The sequence below is a fragment of the Mustelus asterias genome, chromosome 7 (assembly GCF_964213995.1).
Source record: "Mustelus asterias chromosome 7, sMusAst1.hap1.1, whole genome shotgun sequence".
Taxonomy (NCBI): Eukaryota; Metazoa; Chordata; class Chondrichthyes; order Carcharhiniformes; family Triakidae; genus Mustelus; species Mustelus asterias.
This window is the reverse complement of record NC_135807.1, coordinates 2,372,157-2,389,600: the sequence shown is the minus strand read 5'-3', so window position 1 is coordinate 2,389,600 and position 17,444 is coordinate 2,372,157. Positions and strand designations below refer to the sequence as shown.

Here is a 17,444-nt window from a genome sequence, read left to right as displayed (position 1 = left end):
TGCTGTGGCTTTCTATGTTCTATATCTTATTGAATGGCGGGGCAGGCTCGAGGGGCTAGATGGCCCACTCCTGCTCCTATTTCTTATGTTCTTATGTTCTTATGTTACATTAACCTTAGTAACTCTGGTTCTGGTCCCTGAGTTAAGAGGAAGAATGGAACTGAATTGAATCAATGGGGATAATTTGTAGTTTGACACTAGGTCACTGATGGAACCGGCTGTCCCATCTGCTCCGAGTTACAAGAGGCCCCATTGGACGACCCAATCCCTCAGCGAAACATTCAATTCCATTCTGTCATCACTGCATCCCAGGAACAAATTCAAACCGGACTGAGGAACTGGCCATTATCGCCCTCCTCATTCAGGCAAATCCCCACTGGTGTTGGGCAAAGTGATTGGATTAGAGTGAATGTCTGATGCTGCCTTTTCTTCTCTCCTCAGACTCTGGGCATGTCATACATGGCAGGGATGCTTACCACGTAAGAATTTATTCTAAAGCACAACTTCTCTCAATTAATCCTTGTCTCTGTTGCTCAGCCCAACAGGGGGAGGATGGCAGGGGTAGGCTGGCAAAGGGAATGATGGCAGTGGGAAGATGGTAGGAGGAGGCTGGCAGGAGGAAGCTGGCAGGGGGAGGATGGCAGGGGGAGGATGGCAGGGGGAGGTTGGCAGGGGGAGGCTGGCAGGGGGAGGCTGGCAGTGGGAAGCTGGCAGGGGGAGGCTGGCAGTGGGAAGCTGGCAGGGGAGGCTGGCAGGGGGAGGGTGGCAGGGGTAGGCTGGATAAATCCATGCGCCAGCTCGGAATGGAAGGACGTGTTCACGGGGTGAGGTGAGCCAAAGTGGGAGGAGACTCATGAGTATGAAGGCTTCAACAGACCAATGGCCTCTACTGGGTGCAGTTCTACAATTTGGACCCAAAGATGGAAAAATACCTTACTGTCCTCTTAGAGTCATAGAGGTTCACAGCATGGAAACAGGCCCTTTGGCCAACTTGTCCATGCTGCCCTTTTTTAAAAAAAAACCCTAAGCTAATCCCAATTGCCCGCATTTGGCCCATATCCCTCTATACCCATCGTACCCATGTAACTATCTAAATACTTTTTAAAAGATAAAATTGTACCCGTCTCTACTACTACCTCTGGCAGGTTGTTCCAGACACTCACCACCCTCTGTGTGAAAAAATTGCCCCTCTGGACACTTTTGTATCTCTCCCCTCTCACCTTAAACCTATGCCCTCTAGTTTTAGACTCCCCTACCTTTGGGAAAATATATTGACTATTTAGCTGATCTGTGCCCCTCATTATTTTATAGAACTCTATTAGATCACCCTACGCTCCAGACAGAAAAGTCCCAGTCTATTCAGCCTCTCCTTATAACTCAATCCATCAAGACCCAGTAGCATCCTAGTAAATCTTTTCTGCACTCTTTCTAGTTTAATAATATCCTTTCTATAATAGGGTGACCAGAATTGCACACAGTATTCCAAGTGTGGCCTTACCAATGTCTTCAACCTAACTTCAACAAGAAGTCCCAACTCCTGTATTCAATGTTCTGACCGATGAAACCAAGCATGCCAAATGCCTTCTTCGCCACTCTGTCCACCCGTGACTCCACTTTCAAGGAGCTATGAACATGTACCCCTAGACCTCTTTGTTCTGTAACTCGCCCCAATGCCCTACCATTAACTGAGTAAGTCCTGCCCTGGTTTGATCGACCAAAGTGCATCACCTCGCATTTGTCTAAAGTAAACTCCATCTGCCATTCGTCAGCCCACTGGCCCAATTGATCTTGTATCTCTCAGTCCCCTCCATCACACTGTTGTGTATCTCTCGGACCCTCCATCACACTATCGTGCAGTCTCTGTCCCCTGGTGTGACACTGGACCACACGGACTATAATGTGTTCGCTTGATAATGATTCTGTTCCCGACCAATGATTTCCCACCCCTCCCCAACACACACAATGATATAGAAGGTTAAAAGGTGATCTAATTGACGTCTTGAGATGATTAAAGGAGTTAATAACATAAATAGAGTGAAAATATTGTCCAGAATAAGCAGACACAATCTCAGAATTAGTTGAGGAGAGATGTCAGGACTCACACAAAGCTGGTGTAAATCTGAAACACTCTCCCCCGGCAGCAATCATTGCTGCATTGGGGTCAATTAAACACGTCAAAATGAAATGGATGAATTTTTAGAAGAGGGGGATTATGGAAACAAGGTGTGTAAGTGCAGTTAGGGAACTGCAGCTGATCCAAGATCGAAGTGAATGGTGGAACAGGCTCGAATGGCCTCCCAATGCTAGCCCAGTGCAGAGAGGTAGCTGAGGAACCTTGTGTTCTGTAACGCTGAGTGTCGGGATGCTTTGCAGAGAGAGAGGCCTGGAAAGGACAGGTTCAAGCTCTCCACTGTTTAAGGGACTGGTTAATGGGTTGCATTTGGTTTGGGGAGGAGAGTGATTGTGACTATGGTATTTAACTCAGTCTATGTTTAGTTTTAATCTCAGATGATCTTTACTGCTCCTTCTCCTAGTTATCATGACACAAAGAGTGTGATGATCTGCATTGGCATCACTGCCTTGGTCTGTCTTGCTGTCAGCATCTTCTCATTCCAGGTAAAGGTACGTTCTGATTCTGGGGCTGTGAGCCTCGCTGCCCAGGCTGCGTTTATTGCCCAGCCACAGTTGTCTTATGTTGAAGGACGTGCCAGGGGTCATCCAATGACAACAATGGCCAACTCATCCAGGAACTGAGGGCAGCACAGTTGGAGGATCTTAGAATCATAAAATAATTACTGAGGGAGTGCCGCACTGTCAGAGGGTCAGTACTGAGGGAGTGCCAAACTGTCAGAGAGTCAGTACTGAGGGAGTGCCACACTGTCAGAGGGTCAGTACTGAGCGAGTGCCACACTGTCGGAGGGTCAGTACTGAGGGAGTGCCACACTGTCAGAGGGTCAGTGCTGAGAGAGCGCCGCACTGTCAGAGGGTCAGTACTGAAGGAGTGCCGCACTGTCAGAGGGTCAGTACTGAGGGAATGCCGCACTGTCAGAGGGTCAATACTGAGGGACTGCTGCACTGTCAGATGGTCAGTACTGAGGGAGTGCCGCACTGTCAGAGGGTCAGTACTGAGGGAGTGCTGCACTGTCAGAGGGTCAGTACTGAGGGAGTGCCGCACTGTCAGAGGGTCAGTACTGAGGGAATGCCGCACTGTCAGAGGGTCAATACTGAGGGATTGCTGCACTGTCAGATGGTCAGTACTGAGGGAGTGCCGCACTGTCAGAGGGTCAGTACTGAGGGAGTGCCGCACTGTCAGAGGGTCAGTACTGAGGGAGTGCCGCACTGTCAGAGGGTCAGTGCTGAGGGAGTGCCGCACTGTCAGAGGGTCAGTACTGAGGGAGTGCCAAACTGTCAGAGAGTCAGTACTGAGGGAGTGCCACACTGTCAGAGGGTCAGTACTGAGCGAGTGCCGCACTGTCAGAGGGTCAGTACTGAGGGAGTGCCACACTGTCAGAGGGTCAGTGCTGAGAGAGCGCCGCACTGTCAGAGGGTCAGTACTGAAGGAGTGCCGCACTGTCAGAGGGTCAGTACTGAGGGAATGCCGCACTGTCAGAGGGTCAATACTGAGGGACTGCTGCACTGTCAGATGGTCAGTACTGAGGGAGTGCCGCACTGTCAGAGGGTCAGTACTGAGGGAGTGCTGCACTGTCAGAGGGTCAGTACTGAGGGAGTGCCGCACTGTCAGAGGGTCAGTACTGAGGGAATGCCGCACTGTCAGAGGGTCAGTACTGAGGGAATGCCGCACTGTCAGAGGGTCAATACTGAGGGACTGCTGCACTGTCAGATGGTCAGTACTGAGGGAGTGCCGCACTGTCAGAGGGTCAGTACTGAGGGAGTGAACAAAAAACAAAGAACAGCACAGCACAGGAAACAGGCCCTTCGGCCCTCCAAGCCTGTGCCGCTCCTTGGTCCAACTAGACCATTCGTTTGTATCCCTCCATTCCCAGACTGCTCATGTGACTATCCAGGTAAGTCTTAAACGATGCCAGCGTGTCTGCCTCCACCACCCTACTTGGCAACGCATTCCAGGCCCCCACCACTCTCTGTGTAAAAAACGTCCCTCTGATGTCTGGGTTATACCTCGCCCCTCTCACCTTGAGTCCGTGACCCCTCGTGATCGTCACCTCCGACCTGGGAAAAAGCTTCCCACTGTTCACCCTATCTATACCCTTCATAATTTTGTACACCTCTATTAGGTCTCTCCTCATTCTCCATCTTTCCAGGGGGAACAAGCCCAGTTTACCTAACCTCTCCTCATAACTAAGACCCTCCATACCAGGCAACATCCTGGTAAACCTTCTCTGCACTCTCTCTAAAGCCTCCACGTCCTTCTGGTAGTGCAGCGACCAGAACTGGACGCAGTACTCCAAATGTGGCCTAACCAGCGTTCTATAAAGCTGCAACATCAGACTCCAGTTTTTATACTCGATACCCCATCCTATAAAGGCAAGCATACCATAGGCCTTCTTCACCACCTTCTCCACCTGTGCTGCCACCTTCAAGGATTTGTGGACTTGCATATCTAGGTCCCTCTGTGTTTCTATACTCTTGATGGCTCTGTTATTTATTGTATAACTCCCCCCTACATTAGTTCTTCCAAAATGCATCACTTCGCATTTATCTGGATTAAATTCCATCTGCCATTTCTCCGCCCAATTTTCCAGCCTATCTATATCCTGCTGTATTGTCCGACAATGCTCATCGCTATCCGCAAGTCCATCATCTTTGTGCCATCCGCAAACTTGCTGATAACACCAGTTACACCTTCTTCCAAATCATTTATATATATCACAAATAGCAGAGGTCCCAGTACAGAGCCCTGCGGGATACCACTGGTCACAGACCTCCAGCTAGAAAAAGACCCTTCGACCACTACCCTCTGTCTCCTGTGGCCAAGCCAGTTTTCTACCCATCTAGCCACCTCTCCTTGTATCCCATGAGCCTTAACCTTCTTAACCAACCTGCCATGAGGGACTTTGTCAAATGCCTTACTGAAATCCATATAGACGACATCCACGGCCCTTCCTTCATCAACCGTTTTTGTCACTTCCTCAAAAAACTCCACCAAATTTGTAAGGCACAACCTCCCTCTTACAAAACCATGCTGTCTGTCACTAATTAGATTGTTCCGTTCTAAATGCACATACATCCTGTCTTTAAGAATCCTCTCCAACAACTTCCCTACCACGGACGTCAAGCTCACTGGCCTATAATTACCCGGGTTATCCCTGCTACCCTTCTTAAATAACGGTACCACATTCGCTATCCTCCAATCCTCAGGAACCTCACCTGTGTCCAATGAAGAGACAAAGATTTCCGTCAGAGGCCCAGCAATTACATCTCTTGTCTCCCTGAGCAGTCTAGGATAGATGTCATCAGGGCCTGGGGATTTGTCAGTTTTAATGTTACCTAAAAAACCTAACACTTCCTCCCTTGTAATGGAGATTCTCTCTAACGGGTCAACACTTCCCTCTGAGACACTCCCGGTTAACAAGTCCCTCTCCTTTGTGAATACCGATGCAAAGTCTTCATTTAGGATCTCCCCTATTCCTTTGGGTTCTAAGCATAATTCCCCTCCTTTGTCCCTGAGAGGTCTGACTTGTTCCCTGACAACTCTTTTGTTCCTAACATATGAATAAAATGCCTTAGGATTCTTCTTAGTCCTGTCTGCCAAGAACATTTCATGACCTCTTTTTGCCCTTCTAACTCCCCGTTTGAGTTCTTTCCTACTCTCTCTGTATTCCTCCAGAGCTGCATCTGTTTTCAGTTGCCTGGACCTAACTTACGCCTCTCTTTTCTTTTTGATCAGATCCTCAATTTCCCTGGTTATCCACGGCTCCCGAATCCTACCTTTCCTATCCTTCCTTTTTACAGGCACATGCCTGTCCTGCAGCCTTATCAATAGTTCCTTAAAAAAACTCCCACATGCCAGACGTGGACTTACCCCCAAACAGCCTCTCCCAATCAACATCCACCAATTCCTGCCTAATCCGGCTATAGTTAGCCTTCCCCCAATTTAGCACCCTACCCTTAGGACAACACTCGTCCTTGTCCATTACTATCCTAAAGTTAACAGAGTTGTGGTCACTATTTGCCACATGTTCCCCTACCAAAACTTTGACGACCTGACCGGGCTCATTTCCCAGAATGAGGTCCAGTATAGCCCCCTCCCTAGTTGGGCTATCTACATACTGTTCCAAAGAACCTTCCAGTACGCATTTTACAAATTCCTCCCCGTCCAGACCCCCAGCCCTAAGCACTTTCCAGTCTATACCAGGGAAATTGAAGTCTCCCACTACAACAACCCTATTTTTTCTGCACATATCCAGAATCTCCTGACATATCCGTTCCTCCACTTCCCGTGGGCTGTTGGGTGGCTGTTGAGTGCTACACTGTCAGAGGGTCAGTACTGAGGGAGTGCCGCACTGTCAGAGGGTCAGTACTGAGGGAGTGCCGCACTGTCAGAGGGTCAGTACTGAGGGAGTGCCGCACTGTCAGAGGGTCAGTACTGAGGGAGTGCCGCACTGTCAGAGGGTCAGTACTGAGGGAGTGCCGCACTGTCAGAGGGTCAGTACTGAGGGAGTGCCGCACAGTCAGAGGGTCAGTACTGAGGAAACACTGCATTGTGGGTAGGATGTGTTTAATATTTCATTGTTCCGCTGTCTTGTTGGACATTCCTACCTGAGCCAGTGTTACCAGAACAGATGAACAAGGGAGAGTGGGCGGGGCAGGGGAGAGTGGGCGGGGCAGGGGAGAGTGGGGGGGGGGCAGGGGAGAGTGGGGAGGGGCAGGGGAGAGTGGGGGGGCAGGGGAGAGTGGGGGGGGCAGGGGAGAGTGTGGGGGGCAGGGGAGAGTGGGGGGGGGGCAGGGGAGAGTGGGGGGGGCAGGGGAGAGTGGGGGGGGCAGGGGAGAGTGGGGGGGGCAGGGGAGAGTGGGGGGGGCAGGGGAGAGTAGGGAGGGGCAGGGGAGAGAGGGAGGGGCAGGGGAGAGAGGGAGGGGCAGGGGAGAGAGGGAGGGGCAGGGGAGAGAGGGAGGGGCAGGGGAGAGAGATCAGAGACGGAGGTGGAGAGGAGACAGGGAGGGGCAGGTGAGAGTGCTCGGGGACAGGGAGGGGGAGCGGTCAGGGATGGAGAGGGGGAGCGGTCAGGAATGGGGAGTGGGAGGGGTTAGAGACAGGGAGGGGGAGTGGGAGGGGTTAGAGACAGGGAGGGGGTGTGGTCAGGGACTGGGTGGGAGAGTGGTCAGGGACTGGGAGGGGGAGTGGTCAGGGACTGGGAGGGGGTGTGGTCAGGGACTGGGAGGGGGAGTGGTCAGGGACTGGGAGGGGGAGTGGGAGGGGTTAGAGACTGAGGGGGAGGGGTCAGGGAGGGGTCAGAGACAGGGAGAGGGAATGGTGAGGGAGGGGGAGCGGGTTATCGGAGCGATTGAGCAATGTCAGTGAGCTGCTGCCTGGGTTGAACCGTCCCCTCCCTTGGCCTCCTGGCCATTGGCTGGGGAAATTCCTCTTGTTAACTCTGCTTCTGATTGCAGTTTGACTTCACCTCTTGCCATGGACTGATGTTTGGGCTGATGATGGCTTTATTGATCACTGGGTTGGTTATGGCCTTCACCGTTCCATTTGGATATGTGAGTAATAAACTGCAACATTTCCACCTGCTCAGGATCTAGAAACAGTCATAGTCACACAGCCCATCAAGTCGGTCCCGACGATAATTACCACTAATGGCACACTAATCCCATTTTCCAGCATTTGTCCCATATCCTGGAATGTTATATTAGCAAATTACTGCGGATGCTGGAATTTGAAACCAAAAGAGAAAATGCTGGAAAATCTCTGCGGGTCTGGCAGCTTCTGTAAGGAGAGAAAAGAGCTGACGTTTCGAGTCCAGGTGACCCTTTGTCAAAGCTTTGTCTGGACTCGAAACGTCAGCTCTTTCCTCTCCTTACAGAAGCTGCCAGACCTGCTGAGATTTTCCAGCATTTTCTGCTTTGGTTCCTGGAATGTTATGATGTTTCAAGTGCTCATCCAAATACTTTTTAAAGGTTGTAAGGTTTCCGACCTCCACTACGTTCCCAGGCAGCGCATTCCCAATTCCCAACACCCTTTGATTTGATTTGATTTGATTTATTATTGTCACATGTATTAACATACAGTGTAAAGTATTGTTTCTTGCGCGCTATACAGACAAAGCATACCGTTCATAGAGAAGGAAAGGAGAGGGTGCAGAATGTAGTGTTACAGTCATAGCTAGGGTGTAGAGAAAGATCAACTTAATGCGAGGTAGGTCCATTCAAAAGTCTGACAGCAGCAGGGAAGAAGCTGTTCTTGAGTCGGTTGGTACGTGACCTCAGACTTTTGTATCTTTTCCCCGATGGAAGAAGGTGGAAGAGAGAATGTCCGGGGTGCGTGGGGTCCTTAATTATGCTGGCTGCTTTGCCGAGGCAGTGGGAAGTGTAGACAGAGTCAATGGATGGGAGGCTGGTTTGCGTGATGGATTGGGCTATATTCACGACGTTTTGTAGTTCCTTGCAGAGCAGGAGCCCAGACCAAGCTGTGATACAACCAGAAAGAATGCTTTCCCTCTAAGTGATTTTTAAAAATCAAATCCCCTCTAAATCTTCTGCCCCTCACCCTAAAACTGCCCCCTCGTGATTGACCCCTCAACCAAGGGGAACAGCTGCTCCCTACTCACCCTGTCCATACCTCTCATAATCTTATACACCTCAATCATGTCCCCCCTCAGCCTTCTCTGCTCTAGAGAAAACAATAAGAAGTCTCACAACACCAGGTTAAAGTCCAACAGGTTTATTTGGTAGCAAATACCATAAGCTTTCGGAGCGCTGCTCCTTCGTCAAATGGAGTGGTTATCTGTTCTCCAACAGTGCACAGACACAGAAATCAAGTTACAGAATACTAATTAGAATGCAAATCTCTACAGCCAGCCAGGTCTTAAAAGGTACAGATAATGTGGTTGGAGGGAGCATTCAACACAGGTTAAAGAGATGTGTATTGTCTCCAGACAGAACAGCTGGTGAGAATATGCAAGACCAGGGGCAAGCTGTGGGGGTTACTGATAATGTGACATAAATCCAACATCCCGGTTTAGGCCGTCCTCATGTGTGCGGAACTTGGCTATCAGTTTCTGCTCAGCGACTCTGCGCTGTCGTGTGTCGTGAAGGCCGCCTTGGAGAACGCTTACCTGAAGATTCAAGGCTGAATGCCCGTGACTGCTGAAGTGCTCCCCCACAGGAAGAGAACAGTCTTGCCTGGTGATTGTCGAGCGGTGTTCATTCATCCGTTGTCGTAGCGTCTGCATGGTTTCCCCAATCTACCATGCCTCGGGACATCCTTTCCTGCAGCGTATCAGATAGACAACGTTGGCCGAGTTGCAAGAGTAGGTACCGTGTACCTGGTAGATGGTGTTCTCATGTGAGATGATGGCATCCGTGTCGATGATCCGGCACGTCTTGCAGAGGTTGCTGTGGCAGGGTTGTGTGGTGTCATGGTCACTGTTCTCCTGAAGGCTGGGTAGTTTGCTGCGGACAATGGTCTGTTTGAGGTTGTGTGGTTGTTTGAAGGCAAGAAGTGGGGGTGTGGGGATGGCCTTGGCGAGATGTTCGTCTTCATCAATGACATGTTGAAGGCTCCGGAGGACATGCCGTAGCTTCTCCGCTCCGGGGAGAAAACAATCCAAGCCTATCCAGTCTCTCCTTACAGCTCAAATGCTCCGTCCCAGGCAGCATCCTGATGAATCTCCTCTGTACCTTCTATCAAATCTTTATGGCAGGAAAGTGCACAGGATGGTTAAAACCAGGAATGAGATAGAGAATCTGGTGAACTGGTGCGACAACAATAATCTCTCCCTCAATGTCAGTAAAACGAAGGAGATTGTCATTGACTTCAGGAAGCGTATTGGAGAACATGCCCCTGTCTACATCAACGGGGATGAAGTAGAAAGAACAGATCTTCAGGTTTTTAGGTGTCCAGATCACCAACAACCTGTCCTGGTCCCCCCATGCCGACACTATAGTTAAGAAAGCCCCACCAACGCTCCTACTTTCTCAGATGACTAAAGAAATTTGGCATGTCCGCTCCAACTCTCACCAACTCCTACAATGCGCCATAGAAAGCATTCTTTCTGGATGTATCACAGCTTGGTATGGCTCCTGCTCTGTCCAAGATTGCAAGGAACTAGAAAGGGTTGTAAATGTAGCCCAGTCCATGACGCAAACCAGCCTCCCATCCATTGACTCTGTCTAAACTTCCCGCTGCCTCGGAAAAGCAGCCAGCATAGTCAAGGATCCCACGCACCCCGGACATTCTCTCTTCCACCTTCTTCCGTCAGGAAAAAGATACAAAAGCCAGGTCACGTACCAACCGACTCAAGAACAGCTTCTTCCCTGCTGCTGCCATCAGACTTTTAAAAACAGCGAGGTTATGTTGCGAGGTATAAGATGCCGGTGAGGCCATACCTGAGGTACTGTGTACAGTTTTGGTCTCCTGACTTGAGAAAGGATATACTGGCACTGGAGGGGGTGCAGAGGAGATTCACTTGTTTGAGTCTGGAGTTGAGAGGGTTGGCTTATAAGAACATAAGAAATAGGAGCAGGAGTAGGCCATCTGGCCCTTCGAGCCTGCCCCGCCATTCAACAAGATCATGGCTGATCTGAAGCGAATCAGTTCCACTTACCCGCCTGCTCCCCATAACCCCTAATTCCCTTATCGATCAGAAAACTATCTACCCGTGATTTAAACATATTCAACGAGGAAGCCTCCACCACTTCAATGGGCAGAGAATTCCAGAGATTCACTACCCTCTGAGAGAAGAAGTTCCCCCTCAACTCTGTTCTGAACCGGCCCCTTATTTTGAGGCTGTGCCCTCTAATTCTGGTTTCCCTTCTAAGTGGAAAGAATCTTTCCACCTCTACCCTATCCAGCCCCTTCATTATCTTATATGTCTCTATAAGATCACCCCTCATCCTTCTAAACTCCAACGAGTACAGACCCAATCTGTTTAATCTCTCCTCATAAGCTACACCCCTTATGAGGAGAGACTGAGTAGACTGGGGCTATACTCATTGGAATTCAGAAGAATGAGGGGAGATCTTATAGAAACATATAAGATTATGAAGGGAATAGATACGATAGAAGCAGGGAAGTTGTTTCCACTGGCAGGTGAAACTCGAACTAGGGGGCATGGCCCGGATGCTGGGAATAACTGCCTTGCACCACTTCAAGATTGAAAGTTATGATTCTTCCAGACAGGTGCATTGCAGATGACAACTCGCTCTGGACAAACATTTTTAAAATTCTCCTCACCCCTGGTTCTTTTGGCAGTAATCTTAAATTTGTATCGTCTGATTGCTGACCATGGGAAAAACTTCTTTGTGATTTTTAATACCTCCATTAAATCTCCCTTCTCTTCTCGATGACGTGGAGATGCCGGCGTTGGACTGGGGTAAACACAGTAGGAAGTATCACAACACCAGGTTAAAGTCCAACAGGTTTATTTGGTAGCACGAGCTTTCGGAGCGCCGCTCCTTCATCTCACTCACCTGATGAAGGAGCAGTGCTCCGAAAGCTCACGTGACCAAATAAACCTGTTGGACGTTAACCTGGTGTTGTGATACTACTTACTGTTCTCTCCTCTAAGGAGACCAATCACAGCTTCTCCAAGCTCCCCGTGTAACTGAAACCCCCTGATCCCTAGTTCCTTTCTAGTAAATCTCCCCTACACCCTCTGCAAGGTCTTGACGACCTTCCGAAAGTGTGGTGCCCACAATTGAACACACGACTCAAACTGAAGTACCAAAATCAGCGAGAATCAGAGATATTGTGTCACAGGGACATCAGCTTCAATCTGTCTTCTCTGCTGTTTAACAATTCTTCTTATTGATGTGTCGGTGCTTCACGTGTCGGTGCTTCACGTGTCAGTGCTTCACGTGTCGGTGCTTCACGTGTCGATGCTTCACGTGTCGGTGCTTCACGTGTCGGTGCTTCATGTACTAATGCTTCACGTGTCGGTGCTTCACGTGTCAGTGCTTCACGTGTCGGTGCTTCACGTGTCGGTGCTTCACGTGTCGGCGCTTCATGTGTCGGTGCTTCATGTGTTAGTGTGTCACCAAGACCTTTACAGTCGGAATAAGTGTGTTTATTTGAGTAAGTTTTTTTTCATTCGTTCTTGGGATGCAGACCAGAATTTATTGCCCATCCCTGAGGGTTGGAGTTACCTGTAGGCCAGACCAGGTAAGGACGGCAGATTTCTTACGCTGAAGTGAACCAGATGGGTTTTTCCGACAATAAACAATGGTTTCATGGTCATGGAGATTTTTAATCCCAGATTTCTTTTTTCAATTCAAATTTCACCATTTGCCATGGTGGGATTTGAACCCGGGTCCCCAGATATTACCCTGGGTCCCTGCGTCATTAGTCCAGCAACAAAGCCACAACGTCAGTAATGATGGTTAGTGTGCAGACTGATGGTCTGTTCCCATTCTCAGAGCTGGCGATTCCTCACAGGGATTGGAGGATTCAGAATATGATGTTGACACTGCAATGAGGAACCGCTAACCACCAACTGTTTCTTTCATTTCAGCTTCCCTGGTTACAGACATTTTATGCAGGACTTGGAGCCATTGCCTTCACTTTGGTAAATAAAATAAAACATTTCAGCTGCAGCAAGCAGCAGGTTTTCAGAAGCTAAGATGGTGAATTGCAGTTTTCTCTCGCGTTGTCTTGTTGCTGCAGGTTGCTCAGGTGAAACACCCAGGTTACGCTCCCAGCACTGTCAGTATACAGGTGTTGCCAGCACAGGGCCGAGGGGAGAATGCATTGCCAAACAGACCCCCACTGATGATGAGAATATCTGCCAATGAGGGTCCCAGCCCAGTTCTGGCCAGACCCAGGTTATGTTGCAGCTGTATAAGGTGCTGGTGAGGCCACACCTGGAGTACTGTGTACAGTTTTGGTCTCCTTACTTGAGAAAGGATATACTGGCACTGGAGGGGGTACAGAGGAGATTCACTAGGTTGATTCCGGAGTTGAGAGGGTTGGTTTATGAGGAGAGACTGAGTAGACTGGGGCTATACTCATTGGAATTTAGAAGAATGAGGGGAGATCTTATAGAAACATAAGATGATGAAGGGAATGGATAAGATAGAAGCAGAGAAGTTGTTTCCACTGGCAGGTGAAACTAGAACTAGGGGCATAGCCTCAAAATAAGGAGAAGCAGATTTAGGACAGAGTTGAGGAGGAACTTCTTCACACAAAGGGTTGTGGATCTGTGGAATTCCCTGCCCAGTGAAGCAGTTGAGGCTACCTCATTGAATGTTTTTAAGACAAGGATAGATAAATTTTTGAACAGTGAAGGAATTAAGGGTTATGGTGAGTGGGCGGGTAAGTGGAGCTGAGTCCACAAAAAGATCAGCCATGATCTTATTGAATGGCGGAGCAGGCTTGAGGGACCAGATGGCCTACTCCTGCTCCTAGTTCTTATGTTCTTATGTCAGAGGGGCAGCGCTGAGGGAGAGCTGCACTGTCAGAGGGTCAGTACTGAGGGAGCACCGCACTGTCAGAGGGTCAGTACTGAGGGAGCGCTGCACTGTCAGAGGGTCAGTACTGAGGGAGTGCTGCACTGTCAGAGGGTCAGTACTAAGAGAGTGCCGCACTGTCAGAGGGTCAGTACTGAGGGAGTGCCGCACTGTCAGAGGGTCAGTACTGAGGGAGCGCTGCACTGTCAGAGGGTCAGTACTGAGGGAATGCTGCACTGTCAGAGGGTCAGTACTGAGAGAGTGCTGCACTGTCAGAGGGTCAGTACTGAGGGAGTGCCGCACTGTCAGAGGGTCAGTACTGAGGGAGCGCTGCACTGTCAGAGGGTCAGTACTGAGGGAGTGCTGCACTGTCAGAGGGTCAGTACTGAGGGAGCGCTGCACTGTCAGAGGGTCAGTACTGAGGGAGTGCTGCACTGTCAGAGGGTCAGTACTGAGAGAGTGCCGCACTGTCAGAGGGTCAGTACTGAGAGAGTGCCGCACTGTCAGAGGGTCAGTACTGAGGGAGTGCCGCACTGTCAGAGGGTCAGTGCTGAGGGAGTGCCGCACTGTCAGAGGGTCAGAACTGAGGGAGTGCTGCACTGTCAGAGGGTCAGTACTGAGGGAGTGCCGCACTGTCAGAGGGTCAGTACTGAGGGAGTGCCGCACTGTCAGAGGGTCAGTACTGAGAGAGTGCCGCACTGTCAGAGGGTCAGTACTGAGAGAGTGCCGCACTGTCAGAGGGTCAGTACTGAGGGAGCGCCGCACTGTCAGAGGGTCAGTACTGAGGGAGCGCCGCACTGTCAGAGGGTCAGTACTGAGGGAGCGCCGCACTGTCAGAGGGTCAGTACTGAGGGAGTGCCGCACTGTCAGAGGGTCAGTACTGAGGGAGCGCCGCACTGTCAGAGGGTCAGTGCTGAGTGAGTGCCACTCTGTTAAAGGCCATACTTTTCAGAAGGGGCATTAAGTGGTGCCCCCACCTGCCCCCTCGAGGGTAAGTAAATGATCTAACATCGTTAGTCAACGTGGCGAAGGGCCAATGTTTATCTCTCAACCAGCATATTGTTTGTGGGATCTTGCTGTGCACAGATTAGTTGCTGCTGTTCTGATCTGACAGCAGTGACTACACTTTGGAAACAGCTCTCCAGCTGTGAAGTGATCCAGGATGTGCTGAGGTCCAAACTGTGCAGATGTGTTTCTGTTTGAATGGATGGTATGTACAGCCATGCGAGTGGGGCGGGTTGGAACCCTGTGAAAATTAACTCTCAGACTGGTATCTGGAGGTTCCTCATTCACTTGGAGCTGTCAGTGCCTGGAGTCATTACAATCCACAGCCCAGGAAAACATTAAAGGAATAATTAGGCACAGCAATGGGGCCACAGAGCCTGGTTGCTTGGGGAGTGTGGTGTTTTTCTGGGTGAAACACTGTGGCTTCTCTTTTCAGTGAGTGTTTTGTGACCCTGTGTGAGAGATTCATTAACACAGGCCTGTTCAGTTGCTATGTTGACTTTGGTCTTTATTTTCCTGTGTTCCTATCACAGTTCTTGGCTTACGATACACAGCTTCTCCTGGGAAACAAGCGCTACTCCCTGAGTCCTGAGGAACACGTGTTTGGAGCTCTCTGCCTCTACACAGACATCATCTACATCTTTATGTTCCTTCTGCAGCTCTTTGGCAGCCGGGATTGAGCAGCTCCAGGCGCCTTGCGGTGAATTCAGATCTTGTTTCCAGTGGCACTCTGTATAGTTTATTGTGTTGAAGCAGCCACAGAGCCTGCCCCCCCGAAAGCTTCTTCCGCTGCCTCCTCTTCCCCTCCCACTCCAGATCAGAGATCATTCTGCCCCTCTCATTAATTCCCTGATTCTGGATGTACAATAACTCAGAATGTACTCTCCGCTTCCCGCCCGGAGTGAGGGGCTTTAAGTCAGTCTGATATACACAGAGCCCTGTCAATGGTGTTTTCCTAGTTTGGGAAAGGTTTGGGGGGCAGCCGGTATGGGACAAGCCCGTGTCAGCACACACCGATAAGACCCTCCCTGAATGGATGACCACAGAGCCTGTTCTGAGTTCCACTGTGGGAAAGGGACAGCCCATTCCGCCACATTTTCCTCCAAAATATTTTCTGCTCACGTTGTGTCCATCAGCTACGGGGAGGGGGAGGGGGAAGGGGGGGCGGGGAAGGCTTTATTCTGGTTATTGCTGAATAATTGACACTGGTGATTCCTGCAATCTCCCCTCCATGGAGCAGAATTAGCAGCAAGCTGCTGGCAATGTGTTGCGATGTTGTTCTGTTTAAGTCCCGTTCGCTCGCTCTGCCACCTCTGACTCCACTGCATTGTAAGAAGTTTAACAACACCAGGTTAAAGTCCAACAGGTTTATTTGGTAGCAAAAGCCACACAAGCTTTCGGAGCCCCAAGCCCCTTCTTCAGGAACTCACCTGAAGAAGGGGCTAAGGCTCTGAAAGCTTGTGTGGCTTTTGCTACCAAATAAACCTGTTGGACTTTAACCTGGTGTTGTTAAACTTCTTACTGTGTTTACCCCAGTCCAACGCCGGCATCTCCATATCATGTCCACTGCATTGACCATGCTCACAGGGGTTTTGAAGCGATGCTGTTTCATGTCAAGCTGTCTGATCTCTCTCATGGGACACTCAGCAGCCTTGACTCATCACCCAGGCTCTGTCCTTACCCTGCCAGTCCCGACTGAACCAGATTCTGTCCTTACCCTGCCAGTCCCAACTGAACCAGATTCTGTCCTTACCCTGCCAGTCCCGACTGAACCAGATTCTGTCCTTACCCTGCCAGTTTCGAAACAGCCTCTTTCTTCAAACTTAACTCTGTGAACATTTTGAATAAATAAAAATCAAACAGGTGAATGAGGAAGGACTCTGAGAGCGTGTATTAATGTGAAATCTGTGACAGTCATCTCTGAACTTGTAATAACCTTTATGCTCTTTGAATTAAATTGTTACCACCTTTCCAGTTGGTTTGGAAACTTCTCCCTTTCCGTAAGTACTTCATAGCAAGAGGCCATTCAGCCCATCATGTCCTTTGCTGTATCTTTGAAAGAGTTCTCTGTCTCAGGCAACCCCTCAGAGTCCAGGATGACTTGCTTCCACACTGAGTTCTCAGGTGACTGAGGACTCTAATGTGCGAGTTACAGTCTCTGTCACAGGCTGTACAGATGGTGATTGGAGGAGTGGGTGTATGGGGTGCCTCGGCTGATACGCACTCCTTTTCCTCCACTTAGGGTGGTTTTGGGCCAGGGATTCCCAGTTGTTGGTGGGGATTTGCACTTTTTCAAGGAGGTTTGAGGATGTCCTTGAATCGTTTCCTCTGCCCTCCTGGGGCTCGTTTGCTGTGTCGAAGCTCCAAGCAGAGCGCTTGTTATGGGAGTCTTGTGTCAGGCATGTGGACAATGTGGCCCGCTCAGCAGAGCTGATCAAGCATGGTTAATGTTTCAATGCTGGGGTGTTAGCCTGGGCAAGAACATTAATGTTTGTGCACCTACCCTGCCAATGGATTTGAGGAATTATATGGAGGCAACACTTGTGGTAATTCTCCAGGGTTTTGAGGTGCCTGCTGTATATAGTCATGGTTCTGAGCCATCTTTGAAAGTGCTAACCAATTAGTCCCACTCAACTTGCTCTTTCCCCATAACCTTTCAAACGAGGTCTGCAGATCTGCCTTTCCATTCTGGGGAGAACAAGATTCATCACAGCTCTGACAGAGGAGCTGCAGTCAATCACTTCCACAACATGACTCCATTTCAAACCACATTGACCAACTGAGCCAGAGGTTACAGCAGAGGAGGCCATTCAACTTACCGAGCTCTTTCTCACTAACTCGGCTAACAGGCC

At 49.8% G+C, this 17,444-nt stretch overlaps 1 protein-coding gene across 10 annotated transcripts in view; it reads left to right on the top strand.

The window, feature by feature from the left end:
- Nucleotides 1-16,583, top strand: part of faim2a (Fas apoptotic inhibitory molecule 2a) — a 48,776-nt gene extending 32,193 nt beyond the window's left edge. For all 10 annotated transcript variants that reach the window (XM_078215570.1, XM_078215571.1, XM_078215572.1 and 7 more), the window contains 5 exons: nucleotides 442-479; nucleotides 2,535-2,622; nucleotides 7,588-7,683; nucleotides 12,654-12,707; nucleotides 15,126-16,583. In XM_078215570.1, coding sequence (XP_078071696.1) covers nucleotides 442-479; nucleotides 2,535-2,622; nucleotides 7,588-7,683; nucleotides 12,654-12,707; nucleotides 15,126-15,272 — 423 coding nt within the window. In that variant the 3' untranslated portion in view covers nucleotides 15,273-16,583. The remainder of the gene's footprint in view (nucleotides 1-441; nucleotides 480-2,534; nucleotides 2,623-7,587; nucleotides 7,684-12,653; nucleotides 12,708-15,125) is intronic.
- Nucleotides 16,584-17,444: the final 861 nt, after the last annotated feature.